Below are 20,281 nucleotides of genomic sequence, written 5' to 3'. Positions count from 1 at the left end.
TAGTTATAGTTATAATGTCAGCATACTGAAGAACTAACAATATTGATTTATGTTTATCACAAAAATGTGCCATTTTTTATGACTTAAGAGATGCATTCATTTCACCAGTTTAAACGTCCCACATGGTCCTTCTTGATGACAAGAAACCCACTTGAAATAAACATGTATCTCAGAACGGCTGGTATGGAGTATTAACACTTTTATTGATAAGCATGTTAACCTGAAGATGACCAAGGAAGGTCGAAACGTTGTTCTCTGTTTATCAATAAAAATGTACCACATAGTACTTAGAAAGCGCAGCATTAAGGTAATTTATTATTTGTTGTAATTATTTACGTTGAATTTCAGTAGCTCTTCTGAGTACATTAAAAAAGATAAACCTCTCTCCGCTGGGAAGAAACAATGAGATTATGGGTGTGCTACAAAGTTAACCCTCAAACCCTAATGTTCAGTTGGGCAAGACAAGTATAAACCCCAAGTTAGCGGTGAGTGCTTTTAAATAGCTGCCTTCTCTCTTCTATATCAATTCAACATTATATATATATCTACATGCGGATAACCCCTTTTTAGCTTGACGCGAAATTTCCAAACAAATAAAGCCACATTGGGATATCTTTTGTGTCTACCGCGGAGAATCGAACCCCGGATTTTAGCGCTATAAGCCCGTAGGTCGTAGCAACGTGTTTTTCAGACAATCCATATAAGCTCTGCCTATAGTAAGTGTCATCAGCTGAAGAAACGCCCTTTGCCTCTTTAGTTATAAGTAATTTATCAGAAAATACCTTACAAACTCAACACTTTGAGTAGTTTTTAATTTAAAGAAAAAACACAGATTATATCATTCCTTGACAATGCGAACTCTCTCCACTTAAGGTAAATTTTAAAAATAACGTTTCTGTTATAAAAATTAAAATAAATTTCTCCCTGTATAGCTAAAAATGTAAATAAACAAATACTCATAAAATTAAGTAAACAAAATAGTCATTGTTCATTGCGTTTTTATTTATTTATTTTACTCTTACAAAAATTGAAATGCTCGGCTACTCTCGTGCACGATTGGATGTCATTCGTGTAACTATTGTGCCAACCCTTGTATTCTACGAAAATATTATGTTTACACTAACGATGTGTTTTGATTGATATATTTTTACACTTACAATGAAAAAGATGGATTTTTATTCCAAAATAAATTCAACATATTAAAATTATTATTGTTGTACTCGTGTTTCATTAAACTTTGGTTTCCTGACTTGTATTATTTTCTCAACAACAAAAGGTATCTTCATTTATTACCAGATTTATTGATATTACTTAGTTTTTAACTTGTTTTATTTTTATTTTTTATAGTGTTTTACTTCTTTTTTTACCTTTTTAACGGCTATTTGGCATACACAGGTTATCTGTTTTGCCCCGTTAATCCTCAAACAAACAAACAACTAGGCGGCTGGCACAAATAGCTCTCTTTTAACTTTGAACGAAGGTCAAACATAAATATTCTCTGCTTCATTGCTTTCAACAGTTTTGTATAAAAATAAGTACAAACTATATGGTGTCCTCAGACGTACCGATTTATCTTCAGAGTAAATGGATAAGACCCACAAAATAACAGAATATTCGACATATATGGTGCTTGGTTCTGGAAATTGAAAGATTGAAAGTTATTAAGACAGAAGCCAAATTAACATACACCACACTAATTCGGTTATTCATCTGTAAGGTAATGTCATAGATGTTATATTCGTGCACAAAATACGTAATAACAACTATATTATCATACGGAATGGTAAAGTCAGTTGTGTACATAATAGTAGTTGGAAAAGCAGCCTAAGCTACGACTTAATTTAGTCAAACAAACTCTCTATGGAAGTGACAGTTGTTTTTTTATTGGAAGCAGTCATTTAGAGAAAGACCTTCTTTACCTTCAACAGAACTTTTTCTTATTTGATAACTTCAAATAGTGCTTTTGCACCTCCTACTCCTACGGTTATGATGGTGGAAGAGTGCTTCAACTGGCAGTATTCTTCTCTACATGGGTCTATCAGTGCTATTTCAGTATAGGTAGTTGCTGAAGTATGTGTCAGGGTCGTTGACGGTGTTGTCAGAAGAACAACCTTCAATAGCTACTGTGACCATGAATGATTTCATTTAGTTGGTAATAGAGCTGCTGCAAAAGTAAATTTTCAGGTCATTAATATCAGGAAGTGAAGGACTTGCCTTTGATGGCTGAATTGGTGGTGCTTTAATCACTGACACTAACGATTTTAGACCTTCCTTATGCTTAGGTGAACTACAGTCAAACTTAGATGCTTTTTCTTTTTTATTTTGCAATGTTGTGGCCCTGCCAGAAATGCAGACACATGGAACTAGTGATGATTTATGAGGTGAACATTGATGACTTGAGACATGGTCCTTGGAGACTTTACAGCCAACCCATTGATGGCCTTAATCAGATCCCGTACATTGGATGCAGGACCAGCAAAATAACTCCATTTCTCAATTTTGCCACACCAAAGATGAGGCTGACCCCAGGGATTTTAGTGATAGCAGTACAAGTTTTGTGACGTTTCCCAAAATTAACTTTACTCAGAATGTATCTACTTATATGGCAGCAAAGTAAGGCATGTGTGATTCAACAACAGAAAGTATAAACATAACTTACAAGTTAAATAAATAAATATCAAGCTTGACCTGAAAGTTAAAGAATCAGGATTCAAATGTAAAGACCATTTATTTCTTATTCAATAAAGGTTTAGCTGTGAATGCAAATTTAAAGTTGTAATTTCCTAGATAGGGTAAATATTTAACCTAATGTTGCTGTTAGAGCCAGAGTGTGAAAGCTATTACTGTGGTTGAGTGACATTTATTTGTTGTACCAATAGATATCTCAGGCTCTCACGCGTCATTTGGCTTAATACTTGGTCAACAATCAGCTGTTTTGTTAATTACTGCCATTATCATAGCAATAATTATCTTAGCTATCCTTATTTGCTTTTTAACTTTCACGTAATATTGCATAAGAGCTTTCTGCACTAGTCATACTTAATTTAGCAGTGATAAACTAGAGGGAACGCAGCAAGTCAAAACAAACCATTAACAACTCTTCGGCTATTCTTTTCCAAACAAATAGTGGAATTAAACATCACATTAAAATGCTGAATAGCAAGCGTGTTTGGTGACAGGGAGTTATCCTAAAATCCAACCACATTCCTTTCACTACTACAGGCAGAGCGTGGGTCGAGTAATGAAGAAATTGAAGCGAGACTGCAGACACTGGTTCCTACACAAAAACATGAAATAGGCTATTAATTGAAAATTCACCAGCCTCTACCCTTCTGTCTACGAGAACCATTAACATGCTTCTTGTATAATTTCTTCAGGCACAAGTGAGGTTGTATTGCAATTTCAAAATGTGTATGAGTATGAAAAAGTTGTTGAGTATGAAAGCGAATGTGATAGAGATCTCTCTGGAAGAACCCACATAACTCTTTAAAAATCTGTTAAACTGCTCCAGATTGAGAAAACATATTTTATATACACACAACAATAATGTTGTTCTTTTCCGAGGTATGTATGTGCTATCCATTTATCTGCTGGTCACTCTTGTCAAAATACATAGAAGGTATCACATGATTCGCCAATGGAAAAGAATTACTATCTACTTTCATATCGTATGTTTATTTTACAGAACTCTTTCCTAGGGTAAAGAACACGTGATAACATAGGAGAATGAACCAGAATAATAGGTAACTAGGGCAAAATAAATTTAACTACATTTTTGTTAAACCTATGTGCATGTATGTCAGAAAATGTTGAAATAATTTGTGCATTAAATTAAAGCATGCAGCGTGTCTATATGTTACAACCAACAGTATATTTTTAAAATCCGTTTTTAGTTTTCACCAGATTTTTTGATTGACTCTCAAAGATATTATTAAATCAGAGAACAATGACTTTAGATTTGTAAGTATAGAAACAGTTACACATTGCACAAAGTCATTAGAGAATAATTGTTAATTATGTAATGTAAATATTAGCAATTCCAAGGCAAATTATTCTTACAAATAACTGTAAGTCATACTCTACTTCATTTTTATGTAAATTAATCATATTATTATCTGTCATGTGACCTGAACTACAAATTATTGCTCGATATGTTCGTATGTGAATATTTAGTTTCTTTGAACTTCGCGCAAAGCTACTCAAATGCTATCTGTGCCATCCGTCACTAATTTACTAGTTTAGACTAGAGGGAAGGCAGCTAGTCATTACCACCTACCGCCAACTCTTGGGCTACTCTTTTACCAACGAATAGTGAGATTGACCGTCACTTTGTAATGCCCCCACGACTGAAAGGACGAGCATGGTTGGTAAGACCGGGATTCGAACCCACTACCCTCAGATTACGAGTTGAACTTCTTAACCCACCAAGCCATGCCGGGCGAATATTTAGTAGAAGTAATAATACGTCTTTATAAAGGGTGTTCGGAAAGTCACTGTGCACTTATATATTTATTAACAAACATGTTTCAATATAGAATACGGGAGGTAAATATGAATGACAATTATAAACAACGTTGAAAGTGACCCCCGTTGGCATCAATACAGGCCTGGATCCTTCTAATTTTGTTTCTAAACACCGCTATCAGTTGCTGATTTGAAATAGACTGAATAAAATATGATTATAAACTGCACAGTGACTTTCCGAACACCCTGTAGTTCATGACAAAAAATTATTTACCCCTCCCCTCAGAGCTGCAAAAACAGTTTATTATTTCTAAGTTGCATTTCTATGGTAAATGTTGTTATGGTCGACCATTTTTCTGAAAAAAAAAATTATTTCTGAGAAATCTTTGGTGTCTAGACTCAATTGACAAAATTTAGCATTTCTCTCAAGAGGATCTTACGTATGTTTAATTGGATTAAAATCCGGTTAGGATATAGGCAATTCCATTTGATCAATTCTGGGATAGCATAGCCTGATTGTTACGGTGCCCGAATCACAACCTGTTAGTAGCGAGATCAAAATCCATTTGATGAATATCTTAACAGTTAGCACGGAGTCGTCATAATAGGATTTACAATTCCACTATTGATTAGTAAAGCGTAGATTGTTTCGGCTAACTACCTTTTCTTTTGTCTATCACTTCAGAATAAGAGAAGGCTAGCACAGACAGCTCTGGATAACCGTTATGTGGAATTAAACAAACAATCAATCAGTTCCATATTAACCTTATCACATTTGAACGGGTATAAGCATCCATTAAGTTGCATTAGGCTCACATTATAACATTTTCACGGGAACGTTCGATGACGAGATTCGAACTCGCTACTTGAGGATTGCGAATCGATCACCAGGCTATACAGGCCTCAATAAAACAGCCCCACAAAGTGGGGTTAAAATGGCCAGCATATAACTCATAACAACTGCTATTTATAATAAATATTTTTTTGCAACTCAATTTAATCCATTAAATAATCATTTAAATATTTCCAGCTTGGATCGGATAGGTCAAGTTACGTATTATTCATAACAATGGCATAAGATAATTCTGATTCTAGTGTAGGGCTATGTTACCCAGAGCTATTCATTATGAAGCAGTCACACGTTATAAATAAGAGGAAATCGCCAATAGCCGCACCACTTAAAATTCTAAAATTCTTTTAAGCAGGATTAGAGTAAATTAATCTATGAGACTTTTTTTTTATTTTTCATTAACTATATTTTGTGTGTTAGCAATACCAAGCGTGAGACGCGCTTGTATAAAATTCAGTTTTATTTCCCATCAGGAGCTTTACCAGCCTACCCAAAATTAAAATTATTTCAGGCAGGGTTAGAGTAAGTTCACCTACAAGACCTTGGGCATGGTCAAATGCATCAATATCGAAAGCGTTTGACCATGCTCAAGGTCTTGGAGATGAACTTACTCTAACCCTGCCTGAGTACAAAACTGTAATTATATATCAAAATGATCGAGTGATAAGCTGAAAGTTTGCACTTAGAAACAAAACTCATAGTTGTTCTATGCACAGCTGTGCTGTGGCTAAAAAAATAAATAACCTTGAGCTGTGTGTCTTGTAGGGCATATTCATCTATTTATAATTCTTTATGTTTGAAATAAACAATGTGAAGTTATCTAAGTATTTACTTTGTAGCTGTAAAAAATTGTTTATCTCGGATCAAAGTTGCTTAAATACAAAAAACTGAAGAAGCACTTCGTTCACCTTCATGTCCGTTCGCCTGTATGTTCATACACACGGGGGTATGTGAACAACAGTTACGTATAAGTAACAAGTCATACAGGGGTAACCGTTTTACAGAAAAGAACAATTTCACCTCTCTTTGTCCTTACTTTTCATATCAACGAAGAAAATGTTTATTTCCTGCAATATTTCATAGATGATTATATTGTCAGATTTAAAAAGAAAATTAAGTAAAATAATTACAAATATATTTACATCCAAGATTTGCTTACTAATACGCCGTAATTATGTTTTGTATTATAAATTTATTGCATACTTATTTCCTAAGGTTAAAACGAGATCACAGTGTGTGTCTGATAGAAGGAGCAGTGTTAGTGCTTTAACGGGTTACATTCGAGAGTTGCATGTTTATATACTCATTTCAGGACTAGAGGGGGAAAGTATATGTCACAACATCAGCATGAGTTACGTTGTTTTGTGCAGAATACCCGCCATCTCGTAAAATTATAATCAGCTAGATTTTTAATTCGTTTAGGTTAAAGGTTTGTCGAAGTTCAGTAGCTGCTTTCGTATTTATTTGGCCACTTAGAAATACACTTAAGTACTAGTACTAGGTGATTTTTACATTTAAAAATAAACGTTTAAGCCAGTTGATATATTTTATAATCAGTTACATTTGCGATTGAAAGAAACTAAAACTTAGAAGTGTTTGTAATATATATATTTTACGAAGGGGACATATTTTAGGTTTTATTTACTTCTCCAACGATATCTTGTGCTGTCATTCCGCCATATGCATTCATCAAGTTTAAAATGGCGAGGCTTTAATGCAAGAGTATTGTTTCGTTCCAATCTCAATTTCATGGTTAATGGTTAGGGCGTCAGTCCCAGTTTCTAGTAATCTGTTCAATACCTTAGTGTATCACAATGAATTATGCAAGCTATGAACTCCTCTCAGTAGACCACTGTACAAATAAGAACTAGCGACTTATTAATACAGTGAAAAGGTCGGTTTCATGCCTATAGAAGCCCATTCAGTATTCTATAATAATAATTTTTTTCAACGCATATATTGTGTGTTATTTCTGAATTGATATTGTTTTAAAGCTACCTCTCTTTCCACTAAGCAAAGTCAATATTCGGGTCTTCATTCCAGTAAAGACAGGAACTATATCTAGTCAGTGGCTGCACTAGAATTCCTGGATAAATCATGTGATCACTTGATACACTGCAAATAATAAATGTGTTCCTATATTACACTTACTTCCTTTTATGTTACTTTCTATTTAGTCCCTGTGTTTTCACGATCAAAGATCCACTTTTATTTACAAAGTCAGAAAACTCCACGATATGGTAATATGATGAAGCCTAATTAGGACCAGTGATCCTTAGAACGACCAGTAGTGTTTGGAATTGTAGAGAAGCTTTTGAAAAAAAAAACACATCATCGTGCTAAAGTTTTTGTTTTGTTTGGTGGTGCTTTCCTTATCAGTAGGTAAAAGACACTATACTGAACAACGAGACATGTTAAATTTAGTATTGGGTGAGTTGCAACTTATATTTGCTTTAAACGTTAATATTTCGTAAAACCTTGACAAATAGTTTAGAAAATTTAAAAACAACATTTAACTGCAAAGCGACACAGGGTTTACATGTGCATAGCCGCTCCTAATTTTGAATTAATATACCAGAGGGAAGTCAGCTAGCTAATAGCACCTACTGTTACTTCATGTCTGATCAAATAATGGAATTTGATCGTTAATCTGATAGAGCACCCACGGCCTCAAAGTGCGGAGCATGCTTTTATGACAGCGTGTCACGAATCATGTATCCCTAGATTTACAAGCAAAACATATTAGCCACTTAACCATATTAGACTTTAGTAGAAAAATGTTGTTGTTTTTGCAGCAACTATTTTCACTGTAGATATTTTGGCTTTTAAAGACAGGCCATTGAGATAAAATATAACACTCTAGTGTTAACACTCTAACACCTAACTTAAACATTGATGAATGTACCAATTTTAAAATTAAGCAAGTTCTAACGGTTCTAGATTCGAAACAACGATAAAAGAATAGTTAATTTGTACGTGTTTTTATACTTTCTGCTGGTCTTATAATATGGTATTTGCAACATAGTTGTTTTTTTAGTTTCTTCAGTCAGTAAATCTAATTTATCTTAGCAGAGTTTGTCATGAAATGTGTTTTATATTACTGCTCAAAGATGGAAGACGAAATAGTAATGGCCTTGAGCCTTACTGATCTACAAATAGAGAGAGATTTAATAATGAAACGTCGAAAATTTTCAAATTTATTTTCGCTGGCAGTCATTACTCATAATGGCCGCGTTTTTTTTATAGAGTTTGTCAGGTTACGAGTTATTAATCAGAGAATACTAAAATTTATAATTTTGTGATATTGTATTCAGCTTTATTTTATTCTGTTGCTTCTTATGATAGGTCATATTCTTACAGGCGTCTAATCATTCTTTCAGTTCATTCTGGAGTAACTCTCTTTCGAACGTAACATCGAATGTTGTTCAGCTATCGAAGCTTGTACTATATTTTCTGCCATTTAGACATTAAGAAATGCTTGACCAAAAGGTATTTTGAGAATAGATGTCCTTTCGTAGGGTTCCCGAAAGTGTTATGTTTAAAGATTAAATAAAACTTTAATTAAGAGTGACAAATATGTTTACGTCTAGCTTTTAAAATTCATGCCATACTATGTTTTAGCGTGTAGAGTGCATAACTGCTCTTGTGATTCATAGCATGCGCACGTTTTACTGACATCACGAGAGTACATATTGTAACATTAAGAGTCTCTTATATAACGTTATTTTAAGTGTCTACTGATTGACTTACATACAACACACTACTGGTGCGAGTGGTTAAAGAAGATGACCCATCCAGGCAGCCTTTGGCATCCTTTCAGAGAAATTAATAAAAAAAATCAACTAATGATATACAGTACTGTGCAAGAGCATTAGGCAAAGAGCAATGAAAACTGAAACACAGATGAAACATCAAAATGTTATTAATCTTCATATTTAGTACAACAGAAACTCAGTGGAAGTGATTGAGTTCCGCAAACAGTTAATGTTTTGTGTGTCCCATTATGCGTTAATAACTGTAGACAGTCTTTCAGACATTGTCATAATACATTTAATCATAGCGTCATTTGGGATTTTAATACAGATGTCTCTAATACACTCCCATAAAGTTTCTTTGGAAGAAACTTTTGATTTGTCAAGTTTTTTGATTTATCAAATTCCAGATATGCTCAGTTGGATTGAGGTATGGATTATGTGAGAGCCATTGCATCATTTGAATGACTCCAGTAGCTTCTTTCTTAGCTAAGTAATTTCGATATAAGTTGGATGAATGTTTGGGGTCGTTGTCCTTTTGGTATTAGAATCCTTTACCAATACTGGGTACACCATGACGGATCAGTATCTGATGGTACTTGCACTGGTCCATTATTTCATCTATTTTGCAAATATCTCATGTCACCTCAGCAGAAAAACACCTCCAAACAATCCCACTGCCCCCCCTCCACCATGCTTCATAATAAATGTTAGGCATTGAGATATTTTTCACCTTTCTTCTGCATGACATACAAACTTCGCTTTGAACCAAATATTTCAAACATGAACTCATCCGTCCATAACACTTTTTTTTCCAATCATCAACATTTCAGTTTTGTAGTTTTTAGCAAGCAACTTTCAGTCTGTTGATAATATTTGGAGATCGAAGTAAAGTTTTTTTTTTAACTGCAACATGACTAAATATTGCATTCTCGTTGGATCTGGACACTCTTCTGTCATTTGGTACATGGTTGTTTATATCTTTTATATGTGCACTTTCTGCTGAATACTACTTTGTGGGAACCATTTGGTTCTATCTAGAAATTCCACATACCTTGTAGACACTGTGTCTGTCTTAATACTTTTACTTTATGGAAACTTATACAGTGTCATAGGATAGCTAAGCAACAAATAAAAATGTTCCTTCATTATTTAATACATATTAAATACGGATGATGAAGGAACACTCTGCAGTATGAGTACAGAGTGTTCCTTCATGAATATTAGGTTTAATATGTTCTGTTAAAAGACACTGAAGCCTCCTCATGTCGCTAGTCGCTATAGTCCATTAGAAAATAACCATACAAAGTAATTTTGATTACAAAAAGGCTCTGTTGTAAGACTGTGATGTGAAAAGCACACCAATCCTTACTTCAGGGTATTTTCAACTGGTCCCCCGCTAGTACAGCGGTAAGTCTACGGATTTACAACGCTAAAATCAGGGGTTCGATTCCCCTCGGTGGACTCAGCAGATAGCCCAATGTGGCTTTGCTATAAGAAAAAACGGACACACACATTTCCAACTGGATACTTGGATACTTTTCTGTCATTTGTTGCATGGTTGTTTATCTCACGCTTGAGCTCTGTGGCAGTCTTCCTACTATCCCGAAGGCTACAAACACAAATTTTCTTGACATCAGTATCATTGAATTTAGGTGTTCTACCACTTCCTTTCCTATTTTAAAATTTACCTGTCTCAGCTTCACGGTCTCAGGTGTACTTGGTAATGTTTGAGAAGCATTTCAATTCTGAAGCAATTTTTTCGGAGAGTCCAACCAGCATGTGAACTCTCTGCTCTACTGACAATGTTAAACACTGTTTTATCAAGGTTTATTTGTAGAGTACTATTGAATTGATTTCTTCTAGCATATACCAGCTAGCTTTTTTCTACGTAATTAAGACATTGCATGGAGTGCCATGACAGTTTTTCAAACTCTAAATTTGATAAGTATGTTAATTTTAAGAAGAACCCTTTTGACACACCTTTGCTACAAGTATATGAAAATTCTAAAGAATGATAAGTATTCTCACCCTGGCTCATTCAGTTGTCAACAAGGATCAGTGAAGCATTACCTTAATGTTGATATTTACACTCTATAATGTTATGGAATAATTAGTTCCATAAAATGGAAAGAATGGCAATATATTATCTTGTCCTAACACTTTTGCACAGTACTGTTCAGTTTCTTAAATAAACAGGGCAGGTGTTAATTTTATTTAATATTGCTTTTCCATTTATCAGAATAACGTAAATTCTCCTTAGATCAATTAATGTGTCTTATCAAGGATATAACTTTAATCAACAACATTAGTCCAAATTTTTTATTTCTAGAAAAGTAACAAACAGTAAAAAAAATATTCTGTTCTAGTCTTTAACATTATTTTCTGCAATAGTCAGTAAAACCAGTAAATTCTGATTCGATCTGACGAGTGCTATAATCATATCTGATTGCAAATAGTCGACATAAACAAAGCCATGTCACACATCTGTACCCTCTTACTTTTTGCTACAGTTGTACTTCAAGGTGCCTCTCCAAGTTTCTTGTTCCTTCCAGGGAACCGCATTCACCACAAAAAAATCTCTTTTTAATGTTTTGTATTCTTCCTATAAACTATGCTTAAAATATATCATTTTTGCTTTTCATGAAACTACGTAGCCCACAGCGCTATTCTGCGAGTTGCCGTAATGCCGTAAGGTATGCTTAACGTATCTCAACTTTCCCTCAACTAAGTTTTTTGCCTTCAGTGGAACTGGGTCCCCCATATTCATCACTACTGATGAATAGTCTTCTTGCCAAAATATGTGCTTAACATATCTCCTCATTTGCCTTACACAGAACTCTTAAGCATCTCTTATGACGTATAAGATTTTTTGCCAAAAAGATATACTCATTTGACTTGTTTTGTTAATGCAAAGTGATCCCTTGGTCCAAATTGCTGAAAACATACTGTACTTGCAGTATGAAATATTCTGGGTTACCAGTAGTTTAACATTAATAATGTCTTTCGTATATTTGAATTAAAATAGTCATTGAAAACTTGTAGTTATCACAAAAACTAATAACTTGTTAAGACTTGTATATACATTGAATTAGACAAATATCACCTTATAAAACATAAAAATGTGTGTACACTCACAGGGTTGTATCAGAAGAAGACAATAATTTGTAATTTTCAAAATCCGACGTGTTAATTTGTTTTATATATTTATTGGTTTAAGGTCAGTTGTAAAAACATTAAATTTATTACCGAAACTTTTAACATTTTTGAAACTTTCCACAACTATTGTTTTTAATTACACCTTAAAACATGTCATAAAAATTCATATATCTTACAAGTCTGCAGCTTTCGATATTATTTCACAGTGTTTGTTGAGTTCAGAGCTCTTGTTTTCTCAACAGTTCCACGTTTAAAGAAACTCTTTTGGAAGTCTATAAACTCGTTTTAATAGTGTATCTGTAATAAGCACGCAGTATCCCATAGTTTTCTTTGGATTATGGTTTATCAGCAAGCTGTTTATATTTGCTTGCGGAATTCCAATTAATGTGATATTTAACAAAATCTTCGAAGTATCGATATTACCGGTCTCTGAGGTACTGATATGTTTTATAGAGTTCGCATTTAAACTGAGAGCAAAATCAATATCTGAACAAGAGTTGAATAAGTTTCGAACGTAAATAATATTTTATAATTTTCGTAAAAGTGTTAGCACAAAACATACAATGAATTAAATAAAGACACAAATTTAGAACACTTTCAGTTAGTTGACTTACTTTTCTAAATTCTTCTTCTCCATGAATAATAACTTCTTTATTAAATATCGCTGTAGATTTTTTTTGGTTGTGTTAATATCTTTAACGTTGGTGGCTTGCTTTTGTTTGAATTTCGCGCAAAACTACACGCGGTCAATGTGCGTTAGTCGTACCTAATTTAACAGTATAATACTAGAGGGAGGACATCTAGCCTAGCTAGTTATTACCACCCACTACTAACTATTCGGCTACTATTTTACCAACAGATAGTACGATTTACCGTCAAATAATAGTGCCCCATTCTTGAAAGGGGTAAGCATGTTTGGTGTAACGGGGATTCGAACCCGTGACCCCCCAGATCACGAATCGAGTACCATAACCATCTAGCCGTCGTTGTTTGTATGAGTTGTTATGTATATTTTACCTTCATAACTAAACTGTACATCATTATTATACACAACGTTTTGCGAAAATGTTTGTGTGCTATTACTTTTCAAAAGCTATTATTCTCTTAACAGGTTACTCTCTCAGCAATAGAACCTTGCCGTTACATCCGTTGGCCCAGGAGAGAACTTGAGCTTTTTTTAAATAACAACCCTTTCATGAGAGTTATTCTTCACAATCTTATTGGAAAAGATATCACTCACAAACTCTATTCTCTCAACGAGTATCACCGACCACAAGGAAAGCGAGTGAGGAGTCCTTCAGCATCCGACTGGTGGCGGCACCAGATTCCAAGAAGTTTTAGCGTGGACGCAGTTCACACTGGGACTAAAGGGCATATGAGATCACTGTTATGGGCATCACGTGACCGCCGGACGAGCACCGCCCCTTCTGATAGCATAGGTAGTACTTCTTCCAACGTCACCATAGTTCTTCCCCTCTGCACGCCTATGCATAAGACTAGTGTGGCTTAATAATCATAAGTCACTTACAGATGAATTAATATCAGTGATATTTTCCCACGGCTTAAGTCATCACTGTAGAAAACTAGACGAGATAAAGAAATTAAACATACAGTTATAATATAAGATATATTTACTGACAATTTATAGCAAATCCCATGCCAAAACCAACTGAAAACAGATCAGTTAGTATAATGGAGGATAATGCTATCTTACTGAGCTTTTTGTCTTTACATAAATATAATTCTCAGAGGAGACCAACTGACATTAAACCTTTTATTTTCCTCTCATCACCCTTGCTTCAAATTACTCTAATGATAATGTCTGATGTAAAACCTGATTGTAGACTTAAAGCATTAATTTATTCATTGGTTAACTTTAGCGACGGTTTTCATGTTTTTACATAAATCTCGTCCATATCAGAATTTCCAGTTCAAAACCCACCGATTTGTATAATTTCGTAATTATCATTTTTACCCGACTTTTAACGTAAAGTTGTTGATGACGTTTATTTTAAATAATACAAAGGACATCTTATACCCTGTAATAAATGACAAACAAAGACAGTAGTCTAGTAAAAGTCCAAAGTAATTTAAAACATGTAATACATTTCATGTATCATCATGTTACTGCTAACGTTATACGTTTATTTAATAAGAGCATCTGAAAGGTGATTCTTTGTCTAATTATCAGCATCTGTAACCATATGTACGTAGCTTTTTCCTTCTTGAAACAGTATTTAACCAAAATATTGTTCCACTCCTGGAATGAATAATAGTTGTATACACACACACATATATATGTATCAGGAGTTGATACTGGATAAAGCTAATGTAAGCAGTTACTTCTGTTACAATGTTATTATTATGAGTTTTTCCTGTAATATGTGTTTCTTGGCTTTATTGGTACAAAACAAAAAGTTGATCCATAATTACCTTGTTAACTGATTGTTGACATTTTTAGTTGAATTATAAGTAATGCCGAATGTGGAACCAATAATCTCTTGTTGATGAATGTATCCCTCTATAAGCCACTGTATATATATATATATATATATACTACGTGGTGTTCGTGATAATGCATTCATGCATCTCAGGCCTAACTTTAAATGTTGTTTTCTGTTGTTTATATTACATAAACGTTAAGAAATTATATACTAGTAGGAATATTTAAGTCTTACATATTTACCTAAAACTGATAAAACATTTCAGAGAACTAGACAAGGCTCTTTGTCAGTGTAGTTAATACACAAGATATTACCAAAAGTCCTTCAAATATCACGTAGAACTGGATAGGGTTTATTAGTATGAGTTTCTGAGGCAAGTCAGCTTTCTTCTCATGTTGCAATCCACTGGAAGTAAAGTGGTAAAGAAATGAAACTTTCAATAATATTTTAATGTAAGATATCGGCTCGGCTGCCCAGCATTAATTACTCACTTCTAGCGATACGAAGCTTGAAATGTATGATAAAATGAAATCACATATCTGGCACCTCGATCTAATTCAGCACTGTAAGCCAGTACGTACAATTTGAGTAAATGGCCCCATGTTGTTGGATTTTCAGGACGAGCGTTTAGCTCTAAACTGTTTGTCACTGGTGTGAATGTTTCTTATTACCCTTTATTCATTTCACTTTATGTTACAACAGATAGAATAGACAAAATTAAAACGGTTTGAAACACAGATCCAGTTATTATGTTTTGCTTTAAATCAAATATTATTGAAAAAATTTAAGACAGGGGAATGCCCTCTTAATTTTAATTCACCTACATTATGAGTTTTATAGACAAATGTTTAAGATTGTTGGATCAGTTATTAGTTTCGTAATTTAATCAGTATAATGCACAGCTCATAAAATTTAATTCTGCAGTTGTTTCTTTAATCTTATAAATGCTCACTTCTGTTTTCTAATGATAAAATGTATAAAATACAAACATACACCAGTAACTTCAAGAGACAACTTCAAATTAAAACCATAGTTTGAATTTTTCTTACTGTTAGACCGCTCGGCCATCCTGACCTTTTTAGGTCTGAATACGATGGCAACCTGTAAAGTGTACTGGATTCGGCTGTGCCATCACAACAGTGAAGGGTTGTACTGTATTGTCATGGTGTGGGCCTATTTTATCTCATTCATTTTTGTCCTATACGCAGTAAGGTGAATTATAATGTTTTATCTTATTAGCCAATTGTGTAAAATGGAGAACTGCTTGTTTTGAACGCATTCTACTGAAGGACTACTGTGCCTCTTTCATCATGATAAGGTACGACACCATGTGGTATGTTGTATCCGGTAGTGGTTTGAGACACATAACATCCAAAATCCGATTTAATCATCCCAGATATTCGACTTAAAACGAAATGAAATACCATGACATGTTTTGTGACTTCACCTGTCGATAAAAAGAATAGAAAGCGACGTATTTCAACATTTGAAACTGTTTTTAAAGAAATGTTCGCTCTATTTCCCCAACTGCGAAACAAAGATTGGTGGCATATGTTAGCATCAGGGATCTTAAACAGTTCACAACATTTCCCCAAAGAGTGATATTCCAATATTTGTTTGCAATATAGTTTACATTAAATTACAATTGCACATTTTTATATTAAAAAAAAACAACAAGTGGTAAAGTTGATTAGTTAGTGCAAAGAATGGGCTCTAATTAATGAATACAAAGGGTTTCCTTGACGCTAATTGGTCTTTTATTTGGATCCCTGCTGATGTGACTGAAGTGCATTGCAAAGTACATATTAAAAATAATTGATAATTGTAGAAAGATTTTCATAACATTTTCTATTACAGCTTATTTGTAACGTTAATCAATCTGCCACAACGTTCGCTCCTCTTGTGAGTGAAACTCTAAAGTGCTTCACGTTCAACCTAAGTGAACACTTCAAAACTTAATATCGCGATAACGACTTCAACTTATTTTAAGATTACAAAAGTACGAGCGAAAGCAGTTTTGGCAAGCAGTGAAATGAGATTACAATAGTGCAATGGAAATTTTAGTAAATAATTAAGCAGGAGTTCAGTAGCTCACTCATGTGGAAAAATATTAATGTTAACGAGTACTATTGACTGGAGGTAGCTATAGGAAGGAATCCGTATGAAAGGATTACATTACTGTACTTTTTTTTCTAGATATAAATACGTTTATCAGATGAAAGCCAAACCTATTTGTACTCTAGTGAAAGATTATAACAGCCTCGCTTCAAGTTTATCTGTTATAATTAATACGACACTTGTAAAATTGTATTAAATGTGTAGCTTGTATAACTTGCGAAACATTTAGACTAGTTTTTAGAAGCTTTCAAGGTACATGAGCATCAAGAGTTTTTGCAAATGGGGATTTTAGAAATCAATGTTATGTTACAAAATCAAGTTGCTTTACGTATCAGGCTTTAAATAAAATATGTATTCATTTAATTTGTAACTAATTTTGCGAAATGTTTGTAATGACATAAAATTTAGAGCATATTATTTGATCTTTAGTACTTACGCAACTGGGAATTTACAATACATATTTTTCTATTATTTCCCGCTTGGATCAACAAATATATGGTGAGATAATTCAAAATTGTTACAATGTGTAGATCGAAGTGGAATTTTGCCCTTTAATATACTTTAATATATTGTATAATTAAAACCTATCTATATAGTTTTGACGTTGTTAACCATAAAAAGCGTCATAACCAATCTTAAAATCAGTTTTTTCCCCTCTCAGTGTCATATCATTTTAAATGATTAATAGAAAATACGATTCTTACTCTGGAAATTTTTTTATCAACCTTTATGTATGACGTCCATCTGTATTAAACATTTTGTCCAGTTCTGAGTAACTTCTAATTTCAATCAAGGATTCCATATCACACAGTGATAAATATTTTATATCAATCTCTGTTTTATTCAGCTAATAGTTAGTGTTAAGACTTTTAACTTCCAACTTGTACATATTGAAAGTTTTGTTCATGTTCGTTGTAAAAGAAAACATAGGATTATCTTGTCCTCAGTTTCAGATCCTTATGTGGATGACGTCATATCTTTAAGGAAAACTATTTCTGATTTCGTATCTTCGTTTTTCTTCTTGTCAGACATTCTTAGCGACTGTTTTTGGAGTACGTTGTAAATTTATAATTTTGCTGAATCTTTGAAAGCTACTAAACATTCAGCCTAAAAGAAGTACTAAACGATAAAATTATGTTATAATTTTTCTGAATTTTTGAAAGCTCCTAAAACATTCAGCCTATAAGAAGTGCTAAAAGATAAAAATAATAATATCATAATTTACACACATGAATTTTGTTATTTATTTAATAACAAAACACACCCAGTAACATCAGTTTCATTTCCTCAAGGCTGTAGTATCTGGGTGGGTTGATAGGGGAGTTATGTTGCAGTATTGTGTTCAACAAAAATTGAGAGTTTTAGCTAAAAATATGATTTGTGACAATTTATAAAGTGTTAGCTTCACATTAAAAATTTATATAGAAACAAATTAAACTTAATTATAAATACCAAACACTGAATCTTGGTTTCTGTTCGGGCTATCTGCTGTGTCCACCGAGGGGAATCGCGCCCTCGATTTTAACGTTGTAACTCCGTAGACTTACTGCTATCCCAGTGGGGACCACAGAATCTTAACATTATTGTTTTGTTATGAATCAGATTTAAACAGAACAATTGTATTATCTATTTCTTGCTTGTTTGAAGGTACGTTTAGTAGTGCTTGTTTCTCTCTAGTGGTAGAGCGGTATGTCTGCGGACTTACAACGCTAGAAACTGGGCTTCGATACCTGTGGTTGGCAGAGCAGAGATAGCCCATCGTGTAGCTTTGCTCTTAATTACAAACAAAGAAAGAACCTAATGCGTTTTAGAAAATTAGTGATCGCCAACGGACGTACGTTGTTAACTTAGCTGTGTAGTAAATAAAAAAATAAGCTTCCTGAATTATTTATAGTAAGTTCTTACGCTATACATTACTTACAGCATTATAAAGCTTTTCATTGCAATGTAATTTTATCGATCTAATTGCATGATATTTATATCGTGGGTATTCGGAAGGAGAATTTTCTCCTACAAATTCTATTGAAGTATTTTAATTCCTAACTTGATGTATGAGTTCTCGAATCTTTTAGCACCACCTGTTTGTCGTTGTTAAACGTAAATCTAAATTTATAGAGCGATATTCTTATCTGCAACTCTGTCTTTTGATATTTAGTGTTTTTATTGTAAAACAGGGTAAAATTCAAATATCATAGAAATGAAGTTGATAATTTTAAGTTAACAAAATTTGACAAAATTTTCTCAAAATTGTTTATTAATAGTGAATTTATTGAAATAGTATTATTACAAACGGTTCAATTCTCATTTTTTTATTGTTATAATTTAAAAATATATTCGGAAAAATTAATTAAGAAAAAGCTCTATTCTAAGAATTAATCTGAAATATGACTTTCAGCCTTACATTTCCTATCATATTTCTTGTTTTTGAATAATTCTGCTGTGAAATTTCTTTAAGATTGAGAGATTTTCAAAACGATTGTTATTAGGCCTATTTCTTATCTTCTTAGAATGTTGTGTAGATGAAAAGAAGCCTGACCAGTTACACGTCTTTTTCATTACCTTCTAGAGCACTAAATAATGTATAGTTCTGATTTAGTGCAGTGTTTGTTTTGAGCTTTGTTCATTTCAGTGTCATAATCAAAGGTGACAATATCGATTTTCTCGTATATAATCAATTACGACAAATGTGGGTTGCTTTTTTTCTCCAGGTTCAACAATGTGTTGACGAGAATTGTGTTTAAACACATCGCTGACTTCTGAAAACCAAATATATTTCAATGAAAATGAGGCCCGGCATGGCCAGGTGGGTTAAGGCGTTCGACTCGTAATCTGAGGATCGCGGGTTCGAATCTCCGTCGCACCAAACATGTCCGACCTTTCAGCCGTGGGGTCATTATAATGCACAGTCAATCCCACTATTCGTTGGTAAAAGAGTATCCCAAGAGTTGGCGGTGGGTGGTGATGACTAGCTGCCTTCCCTCTAGTCTTACACTGCTAAATTATGGACGGCTAGCACAGATAGCCCTCGAGTAGCTTTCTGCGAAATAAAAAAAAAAAAAACAAGCAATGAAAATGGTATTGTAGCTTTCGATGCGCAATATTGCGTTTGTACAAGAAGAATACACGCAAATAAGTGTTTTTCATCTCTGAACACATTAGTGAGTGGAGAAAAGTCTGAAACTTTTTATCTGTCTATTTTAATAAAAATGATGATATAAACTTACGTTCACATTCTAATGTTCTTATGACTAAGAGTATTCTTCTATTGTATCTTCCAACGCCATGATGTGTTACGAAGGACGAGCACGTGAAACTAATTAGCTGTTTTCCTATAGTTTTAGACCTGATGACGTGGCCCGGCATGACCAGGTGGTTAAGTCACTCGGCTCGTAATCTAAGGATTGCCGGTTGGATTCCCCGTTCCACCAAACATGGTCGTTCTTTCAGCCGTGAGGACGTTATAATGTTACGGTCAATCCCACTAATTGTTGATA

At 33.8% G+C, this 20,281-nt stretch overlaps 1 protein-coding gene across 2 annotated transcripts in view; it reads left to right on the top strand.

Annotated features, from left to right (window-relative positions):
• The window catches only part of LOC143258631 (popeye domain-containing protein 1-like), a 155,337-nt gene that overhangs the window by 123,150 nt on the left and 11,906 nt on the right, over positions 1-20,281 (top strand). The window contains exon 4 of one of the 2 annotated variants that reach the window (XM_076517873.1): positions 13,337-13,664. In XM_076517873.1, the coding sequence (XP_076373988.1) occupies positions 13,337-13,664 (328 nt within the window). Of the gene's footprint in view, positions 1-13,336; positions 18,958-20,281 lie in introns of those variants that run through there. The other variant, XM_076517872.1, reaches the window with a different exon arrangement.

Source organism: Tachypleus tridentatus, chromosome 8 (assembly GCF_004210375.1).
Source record: "Tachypleus tridentatus isolate NWPU-2018 chromosome 8, ASM421037v1, whole genome shotgun sequence".
In the NCBI taxonomy this organism is placed as follows: Eukaryota; Metazoa; Arthropoda; class Merostomata; order Xiphosura; family Limulidae; genus Tachypleus; species Tachypleus tridentatus.
The sequence above is the reverse complement of the archived record's forward strand: the minus strand, read 5'-3'. Positions and strand labels throughout refer to the sequence as shown.